At 36.6% G+C, this 19,503-nt stretch overlaps 1 protein-coding gene across 1 annotated transcript in view; it reads left to right on the top strand.

The window, feature by feature from the left end:
- The first annotated feature begins 732 nt into the window (after positions 1-732).
- Positions 733-19,503, top strand: part of LOC132545325 (protein mono-ADP-ribosyltransferase PARP14-like) — a 54,904-nt gene continuing 36,133 nt past the window's right edge. Inside the window, 7 exon segments of the mRNA XM_060209003.1 lie at positions 733-3,553; positions 7,467-7,495; positions 10,608-10,776; positions 11,073-11,303; positions 13,191-14,825; positions 15,027-15,202; positions 17,678-17,911. Coding sequence (XP_060064986.1) covers positions 733-3,553; positions 7,467-7,495; positions 10,608-10,776; positions 11,073-11,303; positions 13,191-14,825; positions 15,027-15,202; positions 17,678-17,911 — 5,295 coding nt within the window.

The raw sequence follows: 19,503 nt of genomic DNA, 5'->3' as shown, positions 1-19,503 counted from the left end.
CTACCGTTTAGTAAAAGGTAACAGGGCAGTTTACATGATAATATGATGAAGATATTACTGAAAATGTACATTATAAGTGAAATTTACAGTGTTTACTTTCGTTTTTGACTTTAGTTAAATACCAGTGTTTTGGGCGAACTCTGTATTTCAGGAACGGTTTTAACTACTTTTCTTTGTGTTATTGATAAAATCAATGTTTTATTTGATATTTTTGAAAACAAACATTCTCATTTTCAAAGAAAGTGCTATTATAACTGAAATTTTGAATTGTGTTTGATCTACTTTCGTTTTCACTTAGTTTTTAGAAGCATTATTTATCAAAAACTACACACTGAGTAATAATTAGTCATGAATTCAAAACTCAGTTTAGTAAAGCAAATAAGGTAAGTATGAAACCTTGAAATAAATGATAACTGAAGAATAGCACATCTATTAGATTTTCGAACTACATGTACTGATTTAAGATTGTTACAAAATTCTTTTAGAAATAGATGAATAAAATGATTTATCAGATATTGAAAGTTTCTGGTTATCATATATCAAATTTATGGTTTTGTCAGCATCATAGGCTGTCACTTAAGCAGGAATTTAAAGCGTTTAGTGATTTAGGTTATTTTAAAGGGATTTATTGTCAATTCTAATTAAGGTATATACATAGCTTTCAAGAATCATTACTAGGAAGGTATTTTTCAAAAGTGTTTCTAGAACTGATTTTTTTTTCTAGAATCTTCAATGGAACCAAACCAAGTAGATGGTATTGAAGATGGTTCATCTGCACAGCAGGGTGTGTTCATACCAGGAAGAACTGCTGAGAGTGGATCTTCATCAATTATGTCTCAGATAAGTAGACAGACAAATCAACAGTCAGACCAGCCACAAGACAGTTATGTCTATTCATGGAGTTCAACATCTGAAAGTATGATAGATAGGCAAGAAGAAAACAGAGATAGTCTGATATTAGAAGAGGAAACAGATGATGAAGATACTACAGGAGATATCTATGTTTTTCCATCTCTAAAGATGATACCTCCAAAACCTGTCCCAACACAAAGCTGTCAGGATATAGCTGACAAATCTTCAACAGCTTCACCACCTGTCCATCCAAAACCTGTCCCAACACAAAGCTGTCAGGATACAGCTGACAAACCTTCAACAGCTCCACCACCTGTCCAACCAAAACCTACATCTAAACAAAGTTCTCCGGATACAGCTGAGGAACACCCAAAAGGCACAGCTCCACCACCTGTCCATCCAAAACCTGTCCCAACACAAAGCTGTCAGGATACAGCTGACAAACCTTCAACAGCTCCACCACCTGTCCAACCAAAACCTACATCTAGACCTGTTTCTCAGGATACAGCCAAGGAGCCTTCAACAGTCACAGCTCCACCACCTGTCCATCCAAAACCTACACCAAAACCTGGTTCTCAGGATACAGCCAAGGAGCCTTCAACAGTCACAGCTCCACCACCTGTCCATCCAAAACCTACATCTAGACCTGGTTCTCAGGATACAGCCAAGGAGCCTTCAACAGTCACATCTCCACCACCTGTCCATCCAAAACCTACACCTAGACCTGGTTCTCAGGATACAGCCAAGGAGCCTTCAACAGTCACAGCTCCACCACCTGTCCATCCAAAACCTACACCTAGACCTGGTTCTCAGAATACAGCCAAGGAGCCTTCAACAGTCACAGCTCCACCATCTGAGGAAGAAATTTCACAGCTTGATGGCTTTTCCAATATACAATCACAGGGAGGAAATGTAGGCATTGGTAAAGAGACAAATATCAAGCCTGATAAAAAGGATACACATGATGTCATGACTGAAGAGTCTAAAAAGTTGGCAGTAAAATTTCTCTCAAATAGACCTCAAAAGTTTCTGATAGATGGAAGGTCAATGCTGGATCATTTAAAATCTGACAACAGAACCTCCAGCAGATCTGTAGAGACAGTTACACCAAGGAGGTCCACTGTAGATTCACAGACATTAAGCAAAGACATTTCTTCAGGAGTTATAACTGAGGACAGAAAATCTGTCAAGGATTTAGCAAATCTATTTCAAAAGCCTGAACCTCCGACCGGAAGGGTGAGTAGGTCGTTAAGGCCACAAAGGAGTAGTACATTGTTTGAAACAAGAAAAGGCATATCAGAAACATCAAGTCCTACAGAAGATATTTCTAAATCTGATAAGAATACACCTGAGACACCAGACTCTGAGATTGACACATCTACCAAGACTTTAGACATGGACAAAGACACCTTGAGGATGCCAGGCTCTGAGAACGATACATCTACTAAAACCTTAGATGTGGATATAGACTCCTTGAGGACATCAAGTAGGCTTCCGATTGAATTACATGAAGATATGGATGAGGATAGAGACAATGAGGAAGACTATGAAACAGCAGAAGAAGACGAAATGGAAGACCAAGAGGGAGAACAAACAGGAACTGTTGTAGTATCAGCAAAAGTAGAGGATACTAAGGTCTCTCCTTTGCCACCTCAACTGGCTGTCATTCAGCTAGAATCTTCATCGGGGATGCGAATCAATGACAGCATGCAATCTAATGTTTCTGCTGGTCTGGGGTCAGACATGATAGGGTGTTTAACAAGAACTTGCAAGCCGATTGATTCAGAAAGTAAAGATCAGTCCCATTCTACTTTATGTTCACAGCCAGCCATGTCTCAAGATCAACCTACTGATGTCACTGAACTGCAGCACCAGCAAGGCAATAGACATGGCAGTACTCCAAGTATTGGTGACCATTCTAAACAGATAGAATTGTCACAGCAGGAACAGTCAGCGTCTTCACCTCACACAACTGATCAGAAGCAAGATGTTTCATTCCCAAATGCTGAATGTAACACACAGAAAATTAGGGAACAGTTCCAAAGACAAATTCCAGCTGATATAAGTCACAAGGAACCATTCCAAGGTCACAAAGAGTCTCCTCAAGTTCAACACTTTCACCAAGGTCAATCATCTCAAGAGCAACCTATGTATAAAGAAACTCTGGAATATCAAAATTTGCCTGCAGAATATCCTCAAAGCCATTATATTCCATATGAAAACCCCCAAGGAGTTCAACCTTTGAATGTAGGGCCATATCAAAGTCAAAGAAAAGAAGGAGAATACCATCATCAAGCTGTATATAAAGAACAGTTTGATGATCAACGGGAACATCAACATCATCCAACTCGACCACAGTACTTTTATGGTCAGGAGTATCCACAGCAACAACATTATCCATGGCAACAAGTAGATGAAAAGAAATGGCATGGTGGTGGAGCTGGATATCATGGAAACATTCACCCACAGCATCAGTGGATGTATGACCACCAGTACTATTACTACTATAAACCTGGAACTGGTCAGGCTCAGAAAGTGGACAAAGAACCTTTTCATCAAGGCCCTGGGGCTGCTAGACAGCATCCTCATGTGTCCCAACCACAGCATAAAGAAAGTCCAAAGAAACCTGGTGCTAACGTTCCAATGAAGGCAAAGAAAAAGAATGATCCTCCCAGTCATGACGATGTACCACAAAACACAGGTCTGCTTATTTCTATCGTGAAAGTCTTCAAATGAATAAGCTATTCACTATAGTAACAGCATAAGGAATAAATTCTTGTTCAAACGATTCATAACAGAATTCTTTTGATATAATGTAGACAAATGTGTAAATAGTCCACAGTGACTCTGAATAAACTTTTCTGAACCCATGTATTTAACAGATATATCTGTGTCTACTGTAACAGAGGTATATCTGTGTCTACTGTAACAGAGGTATATCTGTGTCTACTGTAACAGAGGTATATCTGTGTCTACTGTAACAGAGGTATATCTGTGTCTACTGTAACAGAGGTATATCTGTGTCTACTGTAACAGAGGTATATCTGTGTCTACTGTAACAGAGGTATATCTGTGTCTACTGTAACAGAGGTATATCTGTGTCTACTGTAACAGAGGTATATCTGTGTCTCCTGTAACAGAGGTATATCTGTGTATGTCTGTGTCTACTGTAACAGAGGTATATCTGTGTCTACTGTAACAGAGGTATATCTGTGTCTACTGTAACAGAGGTATATCTGTGTCTACTGTAATTGAGGTATGTCTGTGTCTACTGTAACAGAGGTATGTCTGTGTCTACTGTAACAGAGGTATGTCTGTGTCTACTGTAACAGAGGTATGTCTGTGTCTACTGTAACAGAGGTATATCTGTGTCTACTGTAACAGAGGTATGTCTGTGTCTACTGTAACAGAGGTATGTCTGTGTCTACTGTAACAGAGGTATATCTGTGTCTACTGTAACAGAGGTATATCTGTGTCTACTGTAACAGAGGTATATCTGTGTCTACTGTAACAGAGGTATGTCTGTGTCTACTGTAACAGAGGTATGTCTGTGTCTACTGTAACAGAGGTATATATCTGTGTCTACTGTAACAGAGATATATCTGTGTCTACTGTAACATAGGTATGTCTGTGTCTACTGTAACAGAGGTATGTCTGTGTCTACTGTAACAGAGGTATGTCTGTGTCTACTGTACAGAGGTATGTCTGTGTCTACTGTACAGAGGTATGTCTGTGTCTACTGAGGTTTGTCTGTGTCTACTGTAACAGAGGTATGTCTGTGTCTGTGTCTACTGTAACAGAGGTATGTCTATGTCTACTGTAACAGAGGTATGTCTGTGTCTACTGTAACAGAGGTATGTCTGTGTCTACTGTAACAGAGGTATGTCTGTGTCTACTGTAACAGAGGTATGTCTGTGTCTACTGTAACAGAGGTATGTCTGTGTCTACTGTAACAGAGGTATATCTGTGTCTACTGTAACAGAGGTATGTCTGTGTCTACTGTAACAGAGGTATGTCTGTGTCTACTGTAACAGAGGTATGTCTGTGTCTACTGTAACAGAGGTATGTCTGTGTCTACTGTAACAGAGGTATGTCTGTGTCCATTGTAACAGAGGTATGTCTGTGTCTACTGTAACAGAGGTATGTCTGTGTCTACTGTAACAGAGGTATGTCTGTGTCTACTGTAACAGAGGTATGTCTGTGTCTACTGTAACAGAGGTATGTCTGTGTCTACTGTAACAGAGGTATGTCTGTGTCTACTGTAACAGAGGTATGTCTGTGTCTACTGTAACAGAGGTATGTCTGTGTCTACTGTAACAGAGGTATGTCTGTGTCTACTGTAACAGAGGTATGTCTGTGTCTACTGTAACAGAGGTATGTCTGTGTCTACTGTAACAGAGGTATGTCTGTGTCTACTGTAACAGAGGTATGTCTGTGTCTACTGTAACAGAGGTATGTCTGTGTCTACTGTAACAGAGGTATGTCTGTGTCTACTGTAACAGAGGTATGTCTGTGTCTACTGTAACAGAGGTATGTCTGTGTCTACTGTAACAGAGGTATATCTGTGTCTACTGTAACAGAGGTATGTCTGTGACTACTGTAACAGAGGTATGTCTGTGTCTACTGTAACAGAGGTATATCTGTGACTACTGTAACAGAGGTATGTCTGTGTCTACTGTAACAGAGGTATGTCTGTGTCTACTGTAACAGAGGTATGTCTGTGTCTACTGTAACAGAGGTATGTCTGTGTCTACTGTAACAGAGGTATGTCTGTGTCTACTGTAACAGAGGTATGTCTGTGTCTACTGTACAGAGGTATGTCTGTGTCTACTGTAACAGAGGTATGTCTGTGTCTACTGTAACAGAGGTATGTCTGTGTCTACTGTAACAGAGGTATGTCTGTGTCTACTGTAACAGAGGTATGTCTGTGTCTACTGTAACAGAGGTATGTCTGTGTCTACTATGTCTGTGTCTACTGTAACAGAGGTATGTCTGTCTGTAACAGAGGTATGTCTGTATATGTCTATGTCTACTGTAACAGAGGTATGTCTGTGTCTACTGTAACAGAGGTATGTCTGTGTCTACTGTAACAGAGGTATGTCTGTGTCTACTGTTACAGAGGTATGTCTGTGTCTACTGTAACAGAGGTCTATCTGTGTCTACTGTAACAGAGGTATGTCTGTGTCTACTGTAACAGAGGTATATCTGTGTCTACTGTACAGAGGTATGTCTGTGTCTACTGTACAGAGGTATGTCTGTGTCTACTGTAACAGAGGTATGTCTGTGTCTACTGTAACAGAGGTATGTCTGTGTCTACTGTAACAGAGGTATGTCTGTGTCTACTGTAACAGAGGTATGTCTGTGTCTACTGTAACAGAGGTATGTCTGTGTCTACTGTAACAGAGGTATGTCTGTGTCTACTGTAACAGAGGTATGTCTGTGTCTACTGTAACAGAGGTATGTCTGTGTCTACTGTAACAGAGGTATATCTGTGTCTACTGTAACAGAGGTATGTCTGTGTCTACTGTAACAGAGGTATGTCTGTGTCTACTGTAACAGAGGTATGTCTGTGTCTACTGTAACAGAGGTATATCTGTGACTACTGTAACAGAGGTATGTCTGTGTCAACTGTAACAGAGGTATGTCTGTGTCTACTGTAACAGAGGTATATCTGTGTCTACTGTAACAGAGGTATATCTGTGACTACTGTAACAGAGGTATATCTGTGACTACTGTAACAGAGGTTTATCTGTGTCTACTGTAACAGAGGTATGTCTGTGTCTACTGTACAGAGGTATGTCTGTGTCTACTGTAACAGAGGTATGTCTGTGTCTACTGTAACATAGGTATGTCTGTCTACTGTAACAGAGGTATGTCTGTGTCTACTGTACAGAGGTATGTCTGTGTCTACTGTAACAGAGGTATGTCTGTGTCTACTGTAACAGAGGTATATCTGTGTCTACTGTAACAGAGGTATATCTGTGTCTACTGTAACAGAGGTATATCTGTGTCTACTGTAACAGAGGTATATCTGTGTCTACTGTAACAGAGGTATGTCTGTGTCTACTGTAACAGAGGTATGTCTGTGTCTACTGTAACAGAGGTATGTCTTTGTCATTTGTAACGTAAATTTGAAATGAGTTAAGATTTTCCTCAAATCTGCTGGGAAAGAAAGTATACATTATACTAAGATGTTTACATGGTGATAAGGTTATACGCTGACTTCAAAGTGCTTTCATCATGAAGGAGACTTATCATTTAGATACAGGAAACCTTGGAGTAGTTTGAAAGTTCAGAAAACATCTCCAATATTGATAATTATCCTGTTTTTATTCATATATTTCTGTTAAAAATCTTTTGAACATCCACAGGGATTGTCTTGTAGATGTGCCCCTGACCTCTCAAAGCTGAAATTGATCCTTGCTTTTTGTCCATTTTCATTTTACAAAGTTAAGACTGACATCATTTCAACACTTTTTAAAAATTGCTGAAAATAGACCTTTGGTCTTAGCTGTCAGGATTTTGCCTGAGCTGCTCAAACCAAGGCAGTTAGTATATAAAAAGTATACTCATGAATCATTTATTAACAGTGCCTTACTTCTAATTATTTACAGATAAAATGAAGAAAAAAGAAGAACAAAGGGTAAGGATGGAACCTGTATGATCATCAACAATTTGATGTCCCTACCTGACCTGTGAGAATGTTAACTGACCAGAGTTATACCTGACCTGTGAGAATGTTAACTGACCATATTTATACCTGACCTGTGAGAATGTTAACTGACCAGAGTTATACCAGACCTGGGAGAATGTTAACTGACCAGATTTATACCTGACCTATGAGAATCTTAACTGACCAGATTTATACCTGACCTGTGAGAATGTTAACTGACCAGAGTTATACCTGGCCTATGAGAATGTTAACTGACCAGATTTATACCTGACCTGGAAGAATGTTAACTGACCAGATTTATACCTGGCCTATGAGAATGTTAACTGACCATATTTATACCTGACCTGTGAGAATGTTAACTGACCAGAGTTATACCTGACCTGTGAGAATGTTAACTGACCAGATTTATACCTGACCTATGAGAATGTTAACTGACCAGATTTATACCTGACCTATGAGAATGTTAACTGACCATATTTATACCTGACCTATGAGAATGTTAACTGACCAGAGTTATACCAGACCTGTGAGAATGTTAACTGACCAGATTTATACCTGACCTGGGAGAATGTTAACTGACCAGAGTTATACCTGACCTGTGAGAATGTTAACTGACCAAAGTAATACCTGACCTGTGAGAATCTTAACTGACCAAAGTAATACCTGACCTGTGAGAATGTTAACTGACCAGAGTTATACCAGACCTGTGAGAATGTTAACTGACCAGAGTTATACCTGACCTGTGAGAATGTTAACTGACCAGAGTTATACCAGACCTGTGAGAATGTTAACTGACCAGAGTTATACCTGACCTGTGAGAATCTTAACTGACCAAAGTAATACCAGACCTGTGAGAATGTTAACTGACCAGAGTTATACCAGACCTGGGAGAATGTTAACTGACCAGATTTATACCTGACCTATGAGAATGTTAACTGACCAGATTTATACCTGACCTATGAGAATGTTAACTGACCAGATTTATACCTGGCCTATGAGAATGTTAACTGACCAGAGTAATACCTGACCTGTGAATATTAACTGATCAGAGTTATACCAGACCTGTGGGAATGTTAACTGACCAAAGTAATACCAAACCTGTGAGAATGTTAACTGACCAGAGTTATACCTGACCTGTGAGAATCTTAACTGACCAGAGTAATATCTGACCTGTGAGAATGTTAACTGACCAGATTTATACCTGACCTGTGAGAATGTTAACTGACCAGAGTTATACCTGGGCTATGAGAATCTTAACTGACCAGATTTATACCTGACCTGGGAGAATGTTAACTGACCAGATTTATACCTGACCTGTGAGAATGTTAACTGACCAGAGTTATACCTGGCCTATGAGAATCTTAACTGAACAGAGTCTCTATATTGCATGCTATAATGATAAAAGTAGTCAGGAAATAAAGGTTACCTGTAAGGAATCATCAGTAATAAACCTTTATTTTGAATGGAGAAAAAAACAGATGTGTAAAAAAAAAGTGACAACTGGTTTGTATCTATCACAGAGACGAAAGGGAAAATAGTGTCACAATATCACATTAATTTGTGAATTGTTATATTGATGACGGTTTATTATACGCTGCCGGAGGCGATCGTATATTGGCATCATCTTCTCTGTCTGTCTGTCCATATGTCTGTCCATACGTCTGTATGCCCATTTCTTGTGAACGCAACTTCTCCTAAACTAATCATCAGATTTTCTCGAAACTTGCTCAATGTCACTACTACAATGGTTAGATATGCCTGAAGGGGCAATTTTCGGTTCTTTGATTTTTGTAAGATTTATGCCATTTTCAACTTTGTATCTGTAGCTTGCTCTTAGTGGAGCTTTGTGAACGCAACTTCTCCTAAACTAATCATCAGATTTTCATAAAACTTGCTCAATGTCACTAATACAATGGTTCGATGTGCATGAAGGGGTGATTTTACGGTTCATTGATCTTTATATTTTGTGGCGGCATATATTGTGGCCACGGCACTCTTGTTTTATATTACGACACTTCACCTGTTATTTAAACAAGCATTATGTAACATAAAGGACAAGTGAACAGCGAGACAGCTTGGGTAGATACCTATGTCGTCACTGACATTTTACAGCATGGCTTTAGGGGTACTTCAACGGGAAATTTGCTTCAGAAATGTGGCTGCATAGAAATAAATACATTGTGCAATGCATATCATGTTCAGAAAGTATGCATTGTCAATATTGGAGTAAATAATGTATTCCTGTAGATGTTTGAGAATCATCTGTGAAAGTGGACTTTCACACAATGAATGTATTGTAATTAAAGATAAATTTGCAATAAATGCAGTGTCTAGAACATCAATACTCTTGAGAACTAGTTGCATTGTCTTGTGCATTATAGTATCAAGGGAGGTAACTCAATTGATCTTGGCAAGTTGACTAAATTCAGTTAGAAAAACTCATAATGAGATGATTTTGGCCACGAATGAAGGTTCTAGATTATCGAGAGTCTACTGTATATTTGATTTGACAGGAAAAATGTGGGGAAAGTTGATTTTTTATTTTGTGTCCTTATTACCATATTTTCCCTGTGTAATTAGCCTGATTTCGGACACATTGTTTTTTAAACAAAATGTCAGGTTTGATTCTCAGTGTCAAGGTTTGGGCTCAATTCAGGACAATGATCACAAGGGGCCAATACCTTTCTTCTGAGTCTCAATGTCAAGGTTTGGGCTTATTTCAGGACAATGATATCACAGAGGGCCAATACATTTCTTCTGATTCTCAATGTCAAGGTTTGGGCTTATTTCAGGACAATGGTATCACAGAGGGCCAATACATTTCTCCTGATTCTCAATGTCAAGGTTTCGGCTTATTTCAGGACAATGATCACAGGGGGTCAATACAATACTGCTGATCCTCAATTTCAGGAATTGGCTGATTACATAACAAGGATCCTAGGGGTCAATAATTCGTTCTGACACAAAGTCAGGGCGGGCTTATTGCAGAACAATGAAATGGCTTTTGCTTGCCATTTTTTCTGAAAAGCAATTGAGTTATTCCCATGCAAGGGGTTCTTATCAGATAAATGTGTTATTTCAGAAGATAGAGAAGTCATATGTGTGTGTGAAGGGATTGGCTGAAAGGACTGGGCTAGATGCACTATGTCTGTACCTAGAGATAATGTCTGGCTGTGAGGTAGACAAATCTTCCATCATCTATACGAGTGACAAGTCTTTGGCAGTGGCCTCTCTCCTACAGAATCCTAAAGGTTGTAAAACAATATCACATTCACTTTGCAAATTACAGGTTACAGCTAGAGAAACATAAGTAAAAAAAGTATTAGATTATTAAAATTCAAACCTTTCATTGAAATAAGTTCAACAGGTAAATTTAAGTATTTAATTTATGTTTTGATTATTGTACTGTGGAACTAGGAAAATGTTTAAAATATGTACTGTTAAATCTTTAGTTAGAACAAACACACTCCTAGCTTCTTTATACTAATTTGGTATCATACTGCAACCTCTGTACTGAGTTCATTGTTAGATAAACTCTGATTTTCAGATTTTGAAAAATTCCAAAGAAAATGTCGTCAGAGAAAACTTGAAGGGGCTGAAGTGAAAGTCTGCATGGTACCACCTCCAGTCACAGTAGTTGTCAGCTCAGAGCAGAGTTTGCCTTCAGACAAAGCACTGAAAGAACATTTCCAAAAGGAAAAATTTGGCAGGGTTAAGGTTAAGAGAATAGAGTTGACTGACGATGGCTGCTGTAGAGTTGAGTTCAAGGACAATGCTGGTAAGCTTGGTGCTATTGTTTTTTTTTTAGATAATATTGGCAATATAACCTTCAGATGTAATAATAAAACACACATTTCTCAACTTTCACCCATTTGGTCTAGTTGAAGTGTCGATAATGACCTTGATATGGTCTTGACCATGTGCTATTTTTTTTGTGGTAAGTTAAATATCCAAAATGGGTTCTGTGGTCACTGTCTAAAAAAAAAAAGTTCTGTTCCAGTTAAAATATTTTATGAAAATATACTAAGGACAAATTCAACATAAATTACCGTGTAGTTCAAATTTTTTCCTGTTTATACCATATTTTATTAGAAGCAGTTAAAACATGACACCCCCCTTATTGCTATATGACTTTCAGTGACTAGCCATTTCAGAAAGTCAGTATTAAATGAAATAAACATAGCAAGTGAAACAGATGTTGAAACTTGAGTTGACTTAAATGCTGTTTTGTCATACTAACTTCAACATCCATCGCATTTCCATTTAAAAACCACATTCATGCTTCTGCTAACTTTTTTATGGCCCGCTAATAGGGGGCATACAACATTGCCCATGTCTGTCGCATTGCATCCCAGTCCATTCCATCTCATCCCATCCGGTCGCTTAGTATTTTTATGTCTTACAGATATTTTCTATTTTTTTTTAAGCTAAGGTGGCCCAAAGTCCATCATTCTTTGTCCATTCGTCGTCCATCCGTTGTCCGTCGTTCAAAAAATAGTGAGAGAAAAGTGATGTTGATCTTCTACCTCAACAAGAAAGATGGCAGCCATCTTTGGGCTAGTGTAAAAATTCATGAGTATATCGGGGATTAGATCATGCAAATTATCCAATAAAAAAATGTGTTACATAGCCTTTATTTTAGAATTAGAGATTATTTTGTGACCATTTTGGTATCACACCCCAAATCAGTCCTGATAACTGTGAGAGTGTGGAAGGCTGATATCAGGTCTTAAGGGCTGATATAAAAATTGTCAGTAATAAACTTAAACCAATAATCATATATCCCCTTTTATGCGGCGTCGTGTGTCGTAAACTTTTAACATTTTCGACTTTTTCTGGAAAAAAGTCCAGAACCAATTCAAAGAAAATTTTACAAAAACCTTCCATGGCTAGAGGTGTGTGAAACTATAATTTTTACAGTCCCATAGGGGCCTTTGGAATGGGGTCAAAAAGGGTCAAAATGATTGAAACTTCTCAAATCCCAGGTATGGTGAATCAAGTACTCTTCATGGATGGAAAGGCTTCACATGCTTTAATTAACAAAGTTGTAAATTTCATGACTCTAGGGTCTCACATTTCCTTGGCTGACCTCCAGGGGCTGTTTGGCAGGGCCAAAAATGGGTAGAATTGACTCAAATTTAAAAAAAATCGTCTTCTCAATGCCCAGATTATGTTGAACTAAATACTCTTCATGGGAAGAAATGTCTTGCAGTTCTTTATAAAACTTGTAAATTTCATGACCCCAGTGTCTCAGATTTTCCCTCAGGGAGGGGATAAAATTTACAGGTTTTACTAAAAAAAAGTATATAGGAAATTACATTTTTGAGCATCATTTGTTTATTTTCTTTCAAAATTGGGACTGCAATTAATATATACACAATTTACATTTGCTTTATGTGTACAATATCATAGATTTTTACACTTGCTGAAATGAAAAATTCTTGACATATAATAGATTTTTACACTTGCTGAACTGAAAAATTCTTGACATATCGAAGATTTTTACACTTGCTATTAAAATGAACAATTCTTGATTTGTAACATAAATCACACATGAAAAGGAAATCCATGGAACAATGCCTTTATACAATTGACTTTTTTTCATTAGGGTTAAATATGTATATCTTTTTAAAAAAAAGTGAGATTAAGTGTTGTTCATTTGCAGCATTTGAGAATGTCTGTAACAGTCCCTACTCACACAGGATAGGTAGTACAAACTTGTGTGTCACCACCCTCTATGAATGTGAATTTGGGGTGATTTGGGAAGTGGACAAACACAAAGTATGCATTCCTGAGGCCACAGTACTAAAACACACTAATCACCATAAGATGATGATGGTAATAAAATACCAGACCATGAAAGATTTATTGGAATCAAGACTGAAACCAAAACATGCAAAGCTCAAAGTCACTGATGAAATTTATGTGGAGTGTACAATGGATCAAAACACAACAGGTGTACGCCATCTTGTTCAAGTTTGGGAAGATGATGTTAAAGAAATCTGGAACGAATTCATTAATGTTACTGTAAAGCAAATTGAAATGCTGGTGACAGCTGAAGTGTGGAGTGTGCTTTTTAATCATGTGAAAGAACACCAGGAACACACGTCTGTCCACCTGGACTTTACACAGCATCAGGATAATGTGAGGCTAGTAGTGGTTGGAGTGGATAGCATGTTCCATATTGTCACGAAAAATCTACAAGAACACAGAGAACGCATTGAGAATGCTATAGAAAGAAAGAAACAGATCACCACAGTTACAAAGACCTTCAAACCTTTAGAGATTCAACTTTTAAGACGATTAGACACCTTGACACAAGTGAACAGCTTGGTTGAGGATTTAAATGTAACTGCCAATACAGAGATGAATAGTATAACATTCAATGGCATAATGGATGATATTCACACAGCTCAAATCATCATAGGAGAAGAAGTTCAACAGTTTCGCTTCTGGACAATCCAGGAGGATAATGTATTGAACCAAGACCAGGTGAAACTTCTACAGAAAGACCAAGTGCTTGACATACTGAAAACTAAGTTTGCACAACAACAACTGGTTGTTGAATTTGATTGTGAAACAGATAGATTAGAAGTTGGTACAGTGTCCACCAGTGCTAGGCAACATGTGACTCAGATTATAACAGACAGTGTTCTGTACAGCGATGTTCCTCTGGTGGATAGGGAAAAGATTGAAGTACTAAGTATAACGGCCTGGAAACGCCAATGTCATCAAATAGAGGAAAACAACAGTGACCTTGTTGTTATATCCAATGTGATGGATCATGGATTCACTGTCACCTCCATAGAAACTATTCACCAAGATATACTACGACAACTTCTGACCTTTATTGATGAACACGCCAAGTACAAAGATACATATGACTTGAATGACAAGAACAAAATGAAGTTCTTTAAAAAACACTTCTCACGGGAAGTCAAGCCAATCCTAACAGACCTCTCACCCACATGTGATTCCATGGTGATTGAGGACATGAAGCTGGCTCTAACTGGCACAAGTGAGGGCATCAGACAAGCCAAGAAAAGGCTCAGAGCACTGGAAAACAGGATCAAATCAAAACAACATGATATCCAGAAGCTGGGTATTGGCACTGTCATTTGTAATAATGATGAAATGTTTTCTGGCATAGAGACTGATACCACCACTGTTGTAACACAACATGAAGCCATCACTCATCTGTACTCAAGGTCACAGGTGTCAAGTGATGATGATGATGAGGAGGACTTGTATGGGACTGAGGAAGGTGTCACATGGGGTCGTACAGGTAGGCTGTATAGAAGTTTTGAGTGACAATTATTGTTAATGTGTGAAACTTGAAATTTTTATTTTTTCATTTATTTTTTTATTTATTAAAATATATTGAAATTTGAATAATAATAAGCACTAAATTCCTGCACTATAATCCAGTTTCTGACAAACCATTTTGTGATTGACATTCATGAAGTTGATAACCTGCTTAGTTGGCTGATACTGTGTTAAGCTTGGTTGACCGATGATTTTAATGATATTTAAGGAAAGTTTGGTGCAACTCCAGAAGGAGCATTTACACTACCACAACCCACTCCCGTCGCCATGCCAACTCAAAAAGAATGTCTTGTAACATGCAAAAATGGTTTGAAAATCAAACTACGAAAAGGAGAAATTGGAACTGAAAAGGTAAAATATTCCAATGTAAAGATCTTTGTAATATTACAATAGATCTGCCTAATATTTCAGTTTTCAGATGTAAAGATCTACATGTTATTCTGATGTAAAGATCTCTCTATAATATTCTGATGTAAAGATCTATATAACATTCTGATGTAAAGATCTCTCTATAACATTCTGATGTAAAGATCTATATAACATTCTGATGTAAAGATCTATATAACATTCTGATGTAAAGATCTATATAACATTCTGATGTAAAGATCTATATAACATTCTGATGTAAAGATCTATATAATATTCCGATGTTGAGATCTCTCTATAATATTCCGATGTTGAGATCTCTCTATAATATTCTGATGTTGAGATCTCTCTATAATATTCTGATGTAAAGATCTACATAACATTCTGATGTAAAGATCTATATAACATTCTGATGTAAAGATCTCTCTATAACATTCTGATGTAAAGATCTCTACATAACATTCTGATGTAAAGATCTACATAACATTCTGATGTAAAGATCTACATAACATTCTGATGTAAAGATCTCTCTATAACATTCTGATGTAAAGATCTACATAACATTCTGATGTAAAGATCTCTCTATAACATTCAGATGTAAAGATCTATATAACATTCTGATGTAAAGATCTATATAACATTCTGATGTAAAGATCTCTCTATACCATTCTGATGTAAAGATCTCTCTATAACATTCTGATGTAAAGATCTATATAACATTCTGATGTAAAGATCTATATAACATTCTGATGTAAAGATCTACATAACATTCTGATGTAAAGATCTATATAACATTCTGATGTAAAGATCTCTCTATAACATTCTGATGTAAAGATCTATATAACATTCTGATGTAAAGATCTACATAACATTCTGATGTAAATATCTATATAACATTCTGATGTAAAGATCTACATGTTATTCTGATGTAAAGATCTCTCTATAACATTCTGATGTAAAGATCTATATAACATTCTGATGTAAAGATCTACATAACATTCTGATGTAAAGATCTACATAACATTCTGATGTAAAGATCTATATAACATTCTGATGTAAAGATCTACATGTTATTCTGATGTAAAGATCTATCTATAACATTCTGATGTAAAGATCTATATAACATTCTGATGTAAAGATCTACATAACATTCTGATGTAAAGATCTATATAACATTCTGATGTAAAGATTCTGATGTAAAGATCTCTCTATAACATTCTAATGTAAAGATCTATATAACATTCTGATGTAAAGATCTATATAACATTCTGATGTAAAGATCTATATAACATTCTGATGTAAAGATCTATATAACATTCTGATGTAAAGATCTCTCTATAACATTCTGATGTAAATATCTATATAACATTCTGATGTAAAGATCTCTCTATAACATTCTGATGTAAAGATCTATATAACATTCTGATGTAAAAATCTATATAACATTCTGATGTAAAGATCTACATAACATTCTGATGTAAAGATCTATATAACATTCTGATGTAAAGATCTATATAACATTCTGATGTTAAGATCTCTCTATAACATTCTGATGTAAAGATCTATATAACATTCTGATGTAAAGATCTCTCTATAACATTCTGATGTAAAGATGTGTAATAAAACATTTGTTCCCGTATATAAAATCTGTAATTAATACATGTGTTCCTTTGTACAGAATATGTAAACAATGCATGTGTTCCCCAAAACTAAATCTGTAATAAATACATGTGTTCCCCAAAACTAAATCTAGAATAAATGCATGTGTTCCCCAATACAGTATGTGTAATCAATGCATGTGTTCCCCCAAACTAAATCTGTAATAAATGCATATGTTCCCCAATACAGAATGTGTAATAAATGCATGTGTTCCCCAATACAGAATGTGTAATCAATGCATGTGTTCCCCAATACTGAATGTTTAATCAATGTATGTGTTCCCCAAAACTAAATCTGTAATAAATGCATGTGTTCCCCAAATACAGAATCTGTAATAAATGCATGTGTTCCCCAAATACAGAATGTGTAATAACTGCATGTGTTCCCCAAATACAGAATGTGTAATAAATGCATGTGTTCCCCAAATACAGAATCTGTAATGAATGCATGTGTTCCCCAAATACAGAATCTGTAATAAATGCATGTGTTCCCCAAATACAGAATGTGTAATAAATGCATGCGTTCCCCAAATACAGAATCTGTAATAACTGCATGTGTTCCCCAAATACAGAATCTGTAATAAATGCATGTGTTCCCCAAATACAGAATGTGTAATCAATGCATGTGTTCCCCAATACAGAATGTGGAATCAAATTGTTCCCCTATACAAAATGTATAATCAATGTATCTTTTCCCTATAGAGAATCTGTAATAAATACATATATTCCCTATACTGAGACTGAATTTAATGCGTGTGTTTCTTTGTATAGGATCTGAATTAAATGTTAAGCTTTGTTTTAGGCTGATGTCCTGGTTGTCTCTGTCAGTAATGATCTGACACTAGATAAGAGTGCAGCTGGAAAAAGCCTGGAGAAGTATGGAGGGACAGGATTACAAGCTGAAATCAGGGCAAATTTTTCTGGCACAATCAATTGCGGGGACATCATCACAATAGGCCCTGGCACTCTCCGGTGTAAAAAGGTCTTTCTGAGCAGTCTGCCCGAGTGGTTGAAAGACAAGAAGAACGATCCAATGGTTGGTATTATTTAAAAAAACTGGCCAAGCATAGATATTGTTACATTTATATTGGCCAATGGTAGATATTGTAACATTTATATTTGCCAATGGTAGATATTGTAACATTTATATTTGCCAATGGTAGATATTGTTATATTTATACCTATCAGTGGTAGATACTGTTATATCTATACTGGTCAGTGGTAGATATTGTCATATCTATACTGGTCAGTGGTAGATATTGTTATATCTATACTGGTCAGTGGTAGATATTGTTATATCTATACTGGTCAGTGGTAGATATTGTTATATCTATACTGGTCAGTGGTAGGTATTGTTATATTTATACTGGTCAGTGGTAGATATTGTTATATTTATACTGGTCAGTGGTAGATATTGTTATATTTATACCTATCAGTGGTAGATATTGTTATATCTATACTGGTCAGTGGTAGATATTGTTATATCTATACTGGTCAGTGGTAGATATTGTTATATTTATACTGGTCAGTGGTAGATATCGTTATATTTATACTGGTCAGTGGTAGATATTGTTATATTTATACCTATCAGTGGTAGATATTGTTATATTTATACCTATCAGTGGTAGATATTGTTATATCTATACTGGTCAGTGGTAGATACTGTTATATCTATACTGGTCAGTGGTAGATATTGTTATATCTATACTGGTCAGTGGTAGATATTGTTATATTTATACCTATCAGTGGTAGATATTGTTATATCTATACTGGTCAGTGGTAGATATTGTTATATCTATACTGGTCAGTGGTAGATACTGTTATATCTATACTGGTCAGTGGTAGATACTGTTATATCTATACTGGTCAGTGGTAGATACTGTTATATCTATACTGGTCAGTGGTAGATACTGTTATATCTATACTGGTCAGTGGTAGATATTGTTATATCTATACTGGTCAGTGGTAGATATTGTTATATTTATACCTATCAGTGGTAGATATTGTTATATCTATACTGGTCAGTGGTAGATATTGTTATATCTATACTGGTCAGTGGTAGATACTGTTATATCTATACTGGTCAGTGGTAGATACTGTTATATCTATACTGGTCAGTGGTAGATACTGTTATATCTATACTGGTCAGTGGTAGATACTGTTATAGCTATACTGGTCAGTGGTAGATATTGTTATATCTATACTGGTCAGTGGTAGATATTGTTATATTTATACCTATCAGTGGTAGATATTGTTATATCTATACTGGTCAGTGGTAGATATTGTTATATCTATACTGGTCAGTGGTAGATATTGTTATATCTATACTGGTCAGTGGTAGATATTGTTATATCTATACTGGTCAGTGGTAGATACTGTTATACCTATACTGGTCAGTGGTAGATATTGTTATATCTATACTGGTCAGTGGTAGATATTGTTATATCTATACTGGTCAGTGGTAGATACTGTTATATCTATACTGGTCAGTGGTAGATACTGTTATATCTATACTGGTCAGTGGTAGATACTGTTATATCTATACTGGTCAGTGGTAGATACTGTTATATCTATACTGGTCAGTGGTAGATATTGTTATATCTATACTGGTCAGTGGTAGATATTGTT

Source organism: Ylistrum balloti, unplaced genomic scaffold, assembly GCF_031769215.1.
Source record: "Ylistrum balloti isolate Yb309-2 unplaced genomic scaffold, AGI_CSIRO_Ybal_v1 Utg369840, whole genome shotgun sequence".
NCBI lineage: Eukaryota > Metazoa > Mollusca > Bivalvia > Pectinida > Pectinidae > Ylistrum > Ylistrum balloti.
The sequence above is the reverse complement of the archived record's forward strand: the minus strand, read 5'-3'. Positions and strand labels throughout refer to the sequence as shown.